The sequence below is a fragment of the Perkinsus marinus genome, assembly GCF_000006405.1.
Source record: "Perkinsus marinus ATCC 50983 genomic scaffold scf_1104296977064, whole genome shotgun sequence".
Lineage (NCBI taxonomy): Eukaryota > Perkinsozoa > Perkinsida > Perkinsidae > Perkinsus > Perkinsus marinus.
In genome coordinates, this window is record NW_003200286.1 from 135,971 (window position 1) to 149,020 (window position 13,050).

Sequence of the window (13,050 nt, forward strand, 5' to 3'; positions counted from 1 at the left end):
TTTTTCGTCACTTCACGTAAAACGGGTGAAACTCCAATATAAAATTAATTTATATACTTATTATAGTGAAAAGTACAAAATAACAATAACAAAATTTTCTTTATATTTCAAAATTTCTCCCAAAATACTCATACTAAGCGAACCAGGACAGAGACTAACTGCAAAAAATGATAACGCAGTAACTGCCTCCTTACCGGAGCCTCTGGCCTCCCACACAGCCTCGCAACGAGTGGCCCGGCCTCATCCGTGTACTCCCCCTGAGCCGCCCTATCACTACACGTGACAACACCAAGGAGAATTTCGGTCACAGGATGGTGATGAATAGCTGGACCTAAGGTAGAGCGTTATAAAACAACAATAGAGTTTCACCCGTTTTACATAAAGTGGCGTAAAACTCGGTGAAAAACGCGATATTCGCGGTGATATGCATTAGTCGTGAAATATGTTTTTTTACATCACTAGGGGGAAACTCCTCAGAATGGTTGGAGAAATATATATGTTTGTTTTCCTCAGCTGCGCTCTGAAATTGAGCTAGAAGTATACAGAAACCAATGGAAACTCCCAAAATTTCCTCATAATTTTCATATTGTCATCACCAACACATGTAGTTGACCATGTGCATACCCCCCCCCCCCCACAAGCTCTACAGAAACTCCTATACTACAACGTCTCGATAATACTATTAGAAGGCTACCATTATATATTTCCCAGAGCCCCCCTTACTACTACCAGTTGCGTGCCCGCATGCCGTCCTAGCCTTCTCTTCGTGGACCTCAGCGAACTTAATCTTGGCTTCCTCAGAAGCGGGAGTTTGATAACGCGCTTTCCACTGCGAATACGACATACCTGAAAATGAATACCAACACACAAGAATTTCATAATAAATTTTTCACGAATTTTCAGAAACATGTTCATTCGGGGGTGAGAAAAAATAAGTGCACCAGCCAGTTTCAATCGCCACCTCGTCAGTGCTAACAACTAAAGATTGTTTGAAAAAAAGAGCCTACTACAAGGGGCGTAAAACTCTGTGAATAACGCGATTTTCGCGGTGATATGCAGTAGTCGTGAAATATATTTTTCATATCACTAGGGCGAAACTCCAACAATAACCTCCCGAATGATGAATCTTTTTTGCCCGCATTTACCAAAATCTCTTATTTTCCCGCTAGTAATTTTGCTCCAGCAGGACGCCCCCCCTACTACTACCATATATGCGTTCCTTAGCCGCATCTACGTCTACTCCTCGACCCTCAGCGTACCACTTGGAGAGGCAGTTGCGACAAAACCCCGCCAAATTCATAAGATCGATATTCTGCACATCTGTCCTTGTCTGCAGCCAACTCACGAGCCTCCGAAAAGCAAAGGCTTCAGCTTTAACATCATCGTCAACTTCGTCCTCTCCCCCATTACCGAGTTCAGCTCTACCAGTTAGCACACACGGCACCCGCGCCCCCTTATGAACGAGTTCACCACCAGCGGGCAGTTTAACCAAAGCGTTCACTCCCACGCAGCTCAGCAGTCTGCTACTACGTTGCGTGTCTCCACCTGTAATACCACTAGCGACAATCTGACCGCTCGGGGTGACACTTGCGGTGACACGCACGTACTCGGGGCGCACTGGATCCGTCTGTTGCATATTTTCTGCCAAAGTCGCGTAAAATTGTTGAAAATTTTCCATTTTTCCATCAGCAGTTAACAGCGCTCTCAAGAAAGGCTCAACGAAAACGAAGAAAGTGACATAAGCGCTCGCGGGGTTGCCAGGAAGACCAAAAAAAGGCGTTCCACGTAGTGTAGCAAAAGTAGTAGGCTTTCCCGGTTTCAAACAAACTTCGCCGAAATGCACTTTCCCATCTTTTTCGAGAATTTTCTTGATGTAGTCTTTCGAACCTTTACTCACCGCCCCAGTAGTAATAACCACATCGTTCGTCGCTGCCACTTCTAAAAGCACTTTTCTAATAATATTATAATCATCTTCTAGTGGGGGTAATCGATTCACTTCTACTGCGTTGCCAAAGCGCTCACATAGTAGACCCTGCAGCATCGGACCATTCGTGTCTGGTACCTCTTTTTTGACGAGTTCATCTCCACTAGAAACGATAGCAATTTTCACTACAGGTAGCAGTTCAACTGTCGGCGACACGCCCTCGAGTGCAGCGAGCAAAGCCGGCGTTAAAACCGTTCCTCTGCGTGCAATGAGTTCGTCCTTTTTAATATCAGAACCAACACTCCGCAAATTTAGACCAGCAACAACGCCGGTGACAGGGACTCTCACGGTGTCACCACTCACATCACAATCTTCTATTTTCACCACTGCTAAATCGGCATTTTCTACCAACGTCCCGGTAGTTACATAAGTGGCGTCGCAGTGCTCAGCTACAGTAGCCACGCCATGTCCAGCTGTGATATTCGATATAATTCGGAGCTCTCTATAAGGGATTCCACTGAAGAGGAAAAATCAGAAAAAAAGAAATTTCCGTAATTTTCAGTAAAGCGCATTACCTCATCTTCTTAACACTCGTATGCGTTTCTCCAACTGGTCGTACCAAAAATCCATCCATAATGGAAGTCGGCAATTTCGGGAAAGGTCCTCGAGCGTATACATCAGCCGCTAATACGCGTCCGAGCTCTTCAGGCACCCTCAAGCGGTACAGTGTGGAGGATGCATTTCGTGTCTGGAAACGTAGTTGATACTTGGGCAAAAGGTCATCGATTTTTCGCAAGCATTCTTCTAGTGATAGCATTGGGTACTCCTTAGGGGGTACTATCGTATCGAGCGGAGGCGATATAGGGTTGGACATGAGTCGGCAGAGATAGGCTTAAAATTAGGAAGTTGTGTTCGATCAAAGTAGTATACAATGGAGTTTCACCACCCTAGTGATGTGAAAAACATATTTCACGACTACTGCATATCAAAAATATCGCATGTTTTTCATCAAGTGTAACGCTACTTCACGTAAAACGGGTGAACCTCCATTATAGTGATATTAGATAAACTAGTATATATTTATAATAATATGAGGGAGTTTCACCCTAGTGATATGAAGAACACTAGTGAAAAATATATTTCACGACTACTGCATATCACCGCGAATATCACGTTTTTCACCGAGTTCTACGCCACTTCACGTAAAACAGGTTGTGAATCCACTAATATCAATCTGGAAAAATATACCGTACATTTTTCACCGAAAAGTTTTGATTTTCGTAATTTTTTACCGTTTTTTGTTAACATTCTAGCCGTGATTTTGAAATCATACCACCAACAGCACAAATGCTGTTCATTTGAAAGCATAAAAATCTAACTTCACCAAAAGCGGTCGCAATTATGGAGTGGTGAAAAAATCAACTTAACCTTAAACTGCTGTGCCCAATGTGTTGATGAAAATATGAAAATTCCGAGAAAATTTTCGAAAATTTTTGGTTGGTTTCTGTACATTTCCACCCGAATTCCTAAACAAACTCTCGAGCTCAGAATATATCAAATAGCATTAGAAAATAACGTTCCCTAGTGTTCGATAACAATGGGGAAAATGTTGCTAATGTGATGATGACATTTACATGGGAAACTGATTGAAGAATGTGTTCCTAGCCATGTGTGGAAAATTCAAAATGAGTTCCCCCCTCGGGAACATTATAGGTTCCCGGATGCTACTAAACTCAACGTAGGAAACTCCTATAATCAACAATTGTATCGTACAGAGGTAAAACATCCTGGAAAACGTACAAAACCAGGATTAGACAATATTACGCTACAGAGCTCTCATTATTAATACCACAAATCTAGTAAATCGTAACTCAGCCATGCAGGAAAGCATACACAGGGAAGGACAGGAACAGCATACCGACGACCCAACTCATCACATACCCCCACAACTGCACTGTGGGGTTGTATTTATACGGAATATCATCGCTACTGCGTATGATACGTTGAAGTCCGTCTCGCATGTGCATCAAACACGCTATAGATCCAACAGAATAAAACAACACCCAGAATGGACTTGCAAATAAATCAAATATTGCCTTATGCAAATCGCCGACTCGAACAACATCACAGCTCGTATCTTCTCGGGAACAGAAAAACGGAGGGAGCCAACTCGCACGGAAACTAAAGGAACTCAATAGAGATGCTGGTGCCAGTCGAAATTGCAGTAAATGAACCAACAAGAATATCAATAGTATCGCGCCAGTTATGGCCATTTCCCAATCCTTCATCGAAATACGTTCTTTTCTGAACTTAACTATGCGAGTGATTGCAACAACAACATGCATAATACCAGCTACCAGTAGGTAAATTTCAATAGGGCGAGCCAAGCTACCTATAAAGGGTATGTGATGATTGAGAAAATATGCATAGCCGTTGAAGTGCTCCGGACCAAAAAACAGATGGATGTTGCCTAAGGCATGTATAGTGACGAACGTCATCAGAAACATCGCTGATCGGGTGAGGCCGGATCGATCCGAAACCACTTTGTAATTTTCCACCGTGAATATCGAGCGCAGTACTTCCTTGACGAACATCACCACTAGATAGCAAAATCCAATACCGTATCGTTTCCCAACACTTTCATCATCATCAACAGCAATATTTTTAGTGACAGTCTCTGTATCATACATCACCTGCCCAAGAACGAGCTCAGGGACATATTTCGCAACATATCCCTTCGGGTGAACCAAATTGTATTTCTCACTAGCATCGCGGCCAGCGAAATTCATAATACACTCTTTTCCACCAGGATGAACACACAGGAAACTACTAACGTCAATGACCTCGCCATTAACCACAATATAACAATCCTCGTCAGTGCAATGCTTGGCGACTTCCGACATCAATATTCCTTTCGGAGAACCCATATCACCGACCGCTGAGAAATCCACTATAGTAACTCTCGAGCCGTCCTCCAGCTGAATTTCCGTTTCCGAATTCACCAAAGACGATTCGTGAATCATACGCATACCTCCATAACTCAATATAGATTCATCCGCTCCTTCCAAGAGCCCTGGTAAAACCGCCGTCACGTTATGTATCGCGCCGCCCAGAACAAGCCAGTACTCTTCACAAGTCTCCTCCACTTCAACACTATTGCTACTATCCGATCCACTAACCTCATCACTGTGACAAGGACTCCACGTAGTGAGCGACTCCGAGCATTTCGGCACTGTCGAAGCCTCCTTTTCCTCATCCGTGACCATTCCCATAATTTTTCCTCGGGCAAGTATTTCTCTATTACGTCGGGTGAGTGGATCATGTTGAACATTTTCGACGCGTCTTTTCCCGCAAAGTTCATAATTGATTTTTCCCCACCAGGATGGACCCCAAGGAACTCAGTAACGTCCAGAACTCTGCCGTTAACAATTATCCAACAATTCTCCCGAGTGTTATGTTTCGCGACTTCCGACGGTGTAAAGCGACCACCCGAAACCACCGGCACTACAGAATCATCCACTTCCTTCTCCCGATGTGTTGTATCAAACTCTGGTAGAAGCATTCACAGACAGTAAAATGACATAGAATTTCAATTCGAATAACTACGAGGAGAATACAACGAGAACTTTGAGAAATCCTTATTAGTTTTCGCGTGAAGTCCTGAGCTCAGCTGAGGAAATCAAACATATATTCCTCCAACACTGCCAACCAGGAAATCATCAAAGAACCTATAATGTTCCCAGGAGGCCGAACTCATTTTGAATTTTCCACGGATGGCTAGGAACACATTCTTCAATCAGTTTCCCATGTAAATGTCATCATCACATTAGCAACATTTTCCCAATTGTTATGTTATCTCTCAAAGCTACATAGGTCCCTGCTATCCTCAAACATGTAAAATAACCCCTCCTAACACAACCACACTCTCAGCCGCTCGAAACAACCAAGACGACAGCTATTCACCCTTCGGAAGACCGACCGGCCGCCGCCGCGGCACTTCCTTTTCCCCCATCGCGCACGACTTTGCCATACACTCGAAAAATCGCTGACGTCCATCTCGATATCCAACCATCGACGAGCCAATCTCCCCCACTTCCCCTGTCCATACCTCATACCCAAATTGTGTCGAATCATCAACCGGCTCATCCATGTCGCCAGAAACCGCACTAGCATACGAACTCGCTGGTGATGTAGGTTCGACCTCGGACACTGAAACATCCGAATTCTCATCCGCATACCACTCGTCCGTCTCATCGTCATCGTCGTCACTATTAATTACTTCCTCCATAGGAGATCTCTGCCGTCCTCCAGCTCCTCCAACAGCAGTGGTGCTCCCCGGTTTCGCTTTCGCCACCAGAAAATCAAGTCGTACAAAGCACGGTGCTATACAACCGACCGCGGTATTCAGCCACAATAACCATTCCTCGACCAACTCTTCAATTCTATTCTCAATCATCCGACGAGTTTCATGATTGCCATTAAAATACCTATACGTAGCGTCACGACTACTGAACGTCCTGAACTGACGGAACCGACCAGAATGCATTTCCTCATTCACATATTCCGTATATCGTATGTGCTCTACTTTGCCGTTGAAGACGAAGACCCTGGGTTCGGTGACAATATCGTCGATACGATGCTGCACCATCAAAGTGGACTCCCGGTTCGGTAGTGATTCCCACAACGCTCGCGCTTTCTTCTCCAAATCGATAATGCCATAAAACGACTTAACTCCTTCAGCCATCCACGAGTACCCAATTTTCACCACTCCTTTTTCCGAATACACCGACAAAGCTCTCGTGTTACTCCACAACACATCAGACTGCATTTCAAGAGCTCTCACCGCGTTCCGACAAGTTCCTGTCGGGTCTTGCACAAAATCCGCGCGTTGAATAGTCGTGGTCGGCGGGATTCTCAAGGCCGTATTAGTCGCCAACGCGGCTTGCCAAGACTTGCTGCTCAAAACTCTATAAAGTGATACTGGATTCGGCCATCTCGTCGGTATTCCCACCGATTCCATTCTTTGCATCAGATCAAACAAGCTCGAGTACTCCACATATCCCGGCTTGTGATCGCCATGAACAGCCCCCCATAGGAAATACATCGCCGCGAGGTTCTTACACCCCGACCGCGTCAGAGTAGATCGCGCCCACGCTTCTGAGATTCTCGGCAAATCAGAAGTATGTCGGATGAATGCACACCAACATTCATAGTCAGTACCGTATCTACAGTGGGGGGGGAGGAATATGCACATGTGTTGGTGACAATATGGGAAATTTTGTACAGCTCTACAGTGAGTATACTCCTAAGCTCAGCTGAGGATCTCGAACGTCACGAACATATACTGAACATATATAAACATATGTTTATATATAAACATATGTTTTACATATAAACATATATCCTATGAACATATATTCCTCCAACACTAATATCTACACATGCACGGTGTACTCCGCAAAGTTCAGCAGTTCGCAGTCCGCGTGAAAACTCCCCCGTTAATATTACGTAGCGTAAATACCATCTCGCATGAGATCAGTTATAAGCTCATCAGTAACTGCCATATCGAACCTAGTATCAACCCTTCGATTGCCATCACCATAACGAACGATTAACAGGCTGAGACTAGGCGTTCGGCGCTCCTGAAAATCGATCGTACTCCATACAGTGTGAACAACAACCAAACCGTTATTATGCAAAATAATATTTTCAACACCTTCAATTTTCGAAAGTCAACTTTGAGTAATATCAACATGATAACAATGTGAATCGATTGACACCAACGTTTTAGAAGCGTTCCGTAGTCTATATTCGTATTACTCTCGAATTAAAAGAAAGCCATCTCGAAAATCTACATATGCATAACTGTTTGCTCCGCACTGTAGCCTACCGAGGTCGCTAATCTGATGTGCTCCATCCTCATTGACTGTCGAAGGTTATAAGCCTTGTTGCCATCCAGCATAGCCCCTCGACCATCCCCCCAAAGTGTGTGGGTGTACTCAACCACCGGCCAGGTTTCCCTCAATTCAGCCTGATACCTGACCATGCTATTCCCCAGGCTAGGAGCACTGCAGATGAATCGTACTGGCTCTTGTCAAAATCATCAACAATAGTAGCGTCCACCCAGCCGTCCGTCATGCCAAGACGTGGTGACACCTGTCCTTCGACACGACTGCCAACCTTCATCCACCCTATGTCGGGGTCGTAGTCGTTCTCTGGTATTTGCGATATGAACGCTTGCACCTAATAACAGACCAGTAGGACGGGAACTGTACTAGTAGTAAGGTCCTCACCAGTTGGCCACGACGATAAGTCACTAATCGATCAGGCTTATTGTGAGCAACAATACACGTCGGAGGGGCCTTCCGAGGTGGTGGTCGAGTAGGAGTAGCTCGGCTCGCTTCAACTGCCACTGTCCGACTTCTTGGCACTCGAGTGGGGGCGCGTGAAGACTCTGAGGAATCCATCAACCAGAAGAAGAAGAAGAAGTCCCAACCCTGCGAGAGGAATATCAATCCACCAACAGTGGTATTATATGACCTGACTCTGAAGACCTTTGGGGTACAACATACTATCCAAACACTCTTTTGTTAACTTCAAAGAGCATGTCCAGACTCCGTCACTAAATTCACATCACTATCACTTTTTCGCCTGCCATTTTCCAGACTTAGTCACTTTCCGAAGGTAATAATCGATGAATAATCAAGAGGCCCCTCGAAAGGCTATTCCTTCAGTCTCGACCATCAAGACGTTAATATAATTTAGCAAATCATCCAGGAACCTATAATGTTCCCGAGGCCGAACTCATTTTGAATTTTCCACGGATGGCTAGGAACACATTCTTCAATCAGTTTCCCATGTAGATGTCATCATCATATTAACAACATTTTCCCCATTGTTATCCAACCCCGGGGGACGTTATCTCTCGAAGTTGAATGGGTTCCTGATATCATTCTATCCAAAAATGTTCTTTTCGACGTCCTGAACATGTCGTGTAACAAGGGATCCTCCATAGACCTCTCCTCGGCGCTCCCAGGGTCGAGTTTCACATATGAAATCAAATCCACATCTACTAGACATTTGCTAGACTGTTCCCATATTGAGTCCTTTGAAACCGACATGCACGATGGGTCGAACAACGACACACGTTCATGTTTATACCTCCACTGTGTGAACTACAGAGAGCGCCGCGAATAGTATACTGTACATGATGAGCAAGGCCACGCCGGCTCCTCTGGTCCAGGCTCCATTCAAACGCCATGAAATCACGAACGTCGCCGAGAACGCTAATAAAGACCACTGAAGAGCCGCCAACGCTGCTTGTAAAAATAGAGGGTTCCCCACAAACACTGGAGGCTGAAACACCCAGACAAGACCAAGGCCAAGGCCAAGGTTCGCCACCTGCGCGCCTAGAGCATTACTCATCGCCATTGGTGCCTCGGACATACCAGTGAGGCGGAGAGCGTTTGATATGTCCGGAAGCTCAGCTGTGAGGGAGACTACGAACATCGCGACGAAGCCAGGGTGGCCGGTGACCCAGCTGTCTACCACTTTAGTGAGAACAAACGCGCTCACGCTCATCCACACGACCGAGACGAGGCAACCTAGACAGTGATGCGAGGAACGATGCTCCGGAGAGATTGACTCGAGGGAAGCATTCACGGGCCAGGCCACCAAGGAGGCTACCGTCATCACAGCTCCAGTGTCGTCCCCGGATAGGTCGGACAAGCCACTGGTGGTCACACGGGAGTCAACAGTGCACCCAGAACAAGTCGATCCGCCTGAATCATCGAAGTAGTGACGATGACTAGACATTGGGAGTAACGGGTCTTCCTCGTCACTGCAGGAAGCGTCTTGCGTGAGAGTCAAGACGTATACTATGTAGACAACGACCATCGTTGTTGCGGCCAGTCTCAGCCAAAGAGCATTTTGCAGCAATGTAGCCCCAGAGAGTATGACCAGTAGAAAGAAGTAATATCGTATCTCTCGAAACAACGGGTCCACTGGGAGCACGATGGGCTGAGCTGATCGCAGACTCATCAAGCCAGGGATGACCAAGCAGGCGATTACTCCAGAGCCTAGCATAACGCAGACGGCGAGAACGGTGCCACGCTGCGTGCCGGACATTGAAGCCGCTACACTGACAGTGATCTCCGGTCCAGCGGTGGCTATTGATAAGAAGGAGGCTCCAGCGACATCCTTAGGAATCTTCCATCGCTCGCATAGGCTCACCACACTGCAACAACAACGATCGTACACAACAACGACTAAGGTCATCCCGGTATACTACTTTCGGCAGAGATGCTTCGACGACACTGCTAGGCCACATGTCGCGGCCACTACTGCAAGGATCTCAGCAGGAAGACGATACTGGTAGGGGAGGACACTGCGGAACATAACAACCGCCTTTTTCAAGTGTGGTGGTGGACTTGTTGATCTCACTCTTGTAAATCTTGCTAATCTTGAATTTCCTCAATGCCGAAATGTTGATCCTGTCGGCTGGGGCGGCTATGCCACCACCACCCCAAGATATGCCTTGGTACAATAAATTTCGCTGTTAGTAAGATCAATTCTGTCGGCCGGGGCGGCTATGCCACCACAACCCCAAGATATGCTCACTATAATCGGCCGGGGCGGCTATGCCACCACTACCCCAAGATATGCCTTGGTACAACCAGCATTCATGAGCCCCATGGGGTGAGGTCAACCGAGCGCTATGGAAGGACCTGTGTTTTGACCATATCCCTCCAGTTTTTATACCAAGATGGATGTATCGGCACCGAGGTTTGCCGAGGAGAAAGTTCCTTCTCAAAACCCTGGATCGACCTACCACCGGTGCTCAACGCTGACACGAAGTTTTGTGGCAGCACAGGGGGATCCTCCTGTGCTGCCACATACTCGAATCTCTTAGGAGATTGCGAGTCTCTGCCTGAAACATGGTGGAGATAGGATCGAGCATGTCCCTAAAGGCAAGGGAGGCTTCTTGAACGTGACTTTTCGAGCGTGCCGTTAAAACTGTGATCCTCCGTCCTCCCTCAACGTTTGTGTGTGTATGCGGTGTATTTAAGACAGGAATTTCCCGTATATGCGTGCGAAGGGGTGAATATAGCAATCAAGTAAGCAACTCGACAAGACTTGTGCTGGCGAGAAGCAGTTTACGTACGAGGAGCAATCATGTCTGTATCACAAATCTGAAGAGGATATCCATGAGGTTCCTTTTCGACTCTGCTACGTTTACCAGCTTCGACAATCCTGCAGCGACCCTGTCTCTATCTCTCAGACTATCCATTACAAAGCTATATGTCCGATCTAAATACGAACTAGAGCTTTCTCACTCGAAGCAAATCACGCACCGCAAGTCTCAAGTACGAGACAACAGTCATCCGAGATGGGGTTCTGCAAGCGATCGAACTCGGCAGAGGTTCGGCAAGTTCTGATTGCCCGTATGTTGTGGATTGGCAATGGGCGACGAGCTGACGACAGGCGCTAAGACCGCGGATAGTTAACAACTAGGAGGAGAATCGCACTGAAGAATCGCGACTACTACTGGAAAAACTCGTTGATAGCAACTTTATCTACGACTAGCGGTAGCTCATACCTGTGCTTGCACTCACCTCGGCCTCCTATTATATATAGAATAGTATACGTTTGATTACATGATAAAAGCCGAGTCGCAACCATGGGGGCCTTCTTCCGATTCACCTTGCATACTCGTAGTCCTGCGCGGCGGAGCCAGTATCTCAACGTGAAAGATTACGAAGAGCGGCAACACCATAGTGGAGCATCATATACTACAGTTGAAATGAATATGAATGAAAAGAGGCGTGGAGGCTACACTTAGATCTGACTCACTTAGTCCACATGAGCACATCAATCGTGGTTGGACGAGACGCTGAAGGCATCCATGCGAAGACTGTCGGCTTGACGTTCGTATGGCGCATCCCTTCCAAGGCTACGAACACCGACCGATTCGAAACCCCGGAATGGAAGGAGAATAACTGATATTAGTTCCATTATAACTACATACGTCATGGCGAATTGATATGAGTAGTAGATGAATTTCGATAGGAATTGCGCGTCGTTCGTTACCTCTTACTCTTTATGACACCAGGCGGGAGTATGATACTTTCCAGATCGTCAGCGCGCTTAGTGATAACGTCCGATGATGTCGATATCGGGGGATACGCTACTCTGAACAAAGATATACGACTCCGATATTGCTACTATCAACCGATCACACATCTTGCCTATGGAATTCGGGGCTTTCCACAGGAAAATCTCCGTACTGGCAAGAAGCACAATGTCGAGAACTATCATCATGATATTTTGTTCATGGAAATTGTTCATATATAAACATTGAACTCATTAAGCTAATAATGTCTACGTTGATGGGAAAAATAATAAAGGGAAAGTACGAGTATATTCTTTATGTAGTGGATTGATCGTAGCTAGTGCTACCAGGATGTTACACACTGCTCTACCCCCTCGTATTGGACCTCGCAGCCAACAGACTTCCAAAAAAGCATATGGCAGGGTTTCATCAAAAGCCTCAACTCAGCAGGCGACACTCGAAGCGGTTCGAACTCAAGGTGTTTACCGTTGTAAATAGGCGTCGTGCTTCCCTTTCCATTCCCCTAGGGGATGTCCGAGGAGCTCCTCTCTACTAGACTCGTCTTCATCGAATATAAACACGGACTCCCTGAGTCCTATTGGTGACATCAACTCACTGTGAAGTTTCCTACTTCAGTTTGGCTAGTCTCTCACGTTGGCGAGATAGTATGTCGGCAGTTGTCCTGAAGCCGGCGGGAGACCGAAAGATCTATGAATGCAAGGCAATATTGAAAATGAGATGAGACATTATACGACGAGATTACTATGTCATTCACAGATGATGTTGGTACATAGTCGTAGACTGCGGCTACGATAGAGTCGTAAAGGTCTTCCTAAACAGGGAGCTAGTACAGTCTCTCAAAGGAAACGATATTCATTTTCTCGCTGCTTAGTGTAGTGATCAATCGGCGAGACTTCGCCGCTCACTCAATCAGGTATGCACAATTCTTCTTTGTTTAGGAAGGACAAGTCAACCTTCGCGAACCTCTGTTCTCGTTAACGTCTGACGATACGTG

At 46.1% G+C, this 13,050-nt stretch overlaps 3 protein-coding genes across 3 annotated transcripts in view; all 3 read right to left on the reverse strand.

The window, feature by feature from the left end:
* Window positions 1–2,798, reverse strand: part of Pmar_PMAR024691 (Molybdopterin biosynthesis protein moeA, putative) — a gene marked incomplete at both ends in the record, with an annotated part of 3,296 nt that extends 498 nt beyond the window's left edge. The window contains 4 exons of the mRNA XM_002764487.1: window positions 195–331; window positions 730–846; window positions 1,207–2,441; window positions 2,500–2,798. Of these exons, the coding sequence (XP_002764533.1) occupies window positions 195–331; window positions 730–846; window positions 1,207–2,441; window positions 2,500–2,798 (1,788 nt within the window). The remainder of the gene's footprint in view (window positions 1–194; window positions 332–729; window positions 847–1,206; window positions 2,442–2,499) is intronic.
* A 1,307-nt stretch (window positions 2,799–4,105) lies between these two features.
* On the reverse strand, window positions 4,106–8,494 carry Pmar_PMAR024692 (succinate dehydrogenase, putative; the record flags this gene model as incomplete). The annotated part of the gene is made up of 10 exons (XM_002764488.1): window positions 4,106–4,228; window positions 4,618–4,902; window positions 5,229–5,340; window positions 6,204–6,307; window positions 6,510–7,149; window positions 7,433–7,566; window positions 7,815–7,962; window positions 8,010–8,167; window positions 8,218–8,421; window positions 8,465–8,494. 10 exons carry the CDS (start codon window positions 8,492–8,494, stop codon window positions 4,106–4,108), a joined length of 1,938 nt encoding a protein of 645 aa, XP_002764534.1.
* A 585-nt stretch (window positions 8,495–9,079) lies between these two features.
* Pmar_PMAR024693 (hypothetical protein) lies at window positions 9,080–10,321 on the reverse strand (the record flags this gene model as incomplete). Its single annotated transcript, XM_002764489.1, has 2 exons — window positions 9,080–10,160; window positions 10,215–10,321. 2 exons carry the CDS (start codon window positions 10,319–10,321, stop codon window positions 9,080–9,082), a joined length of 1,188 nt encoding a protein of 395 aa, XP_002764535.1.
* Between the last annotated feature and the right edge of the window lie 2,729 nt (window positions 10,322–13,050).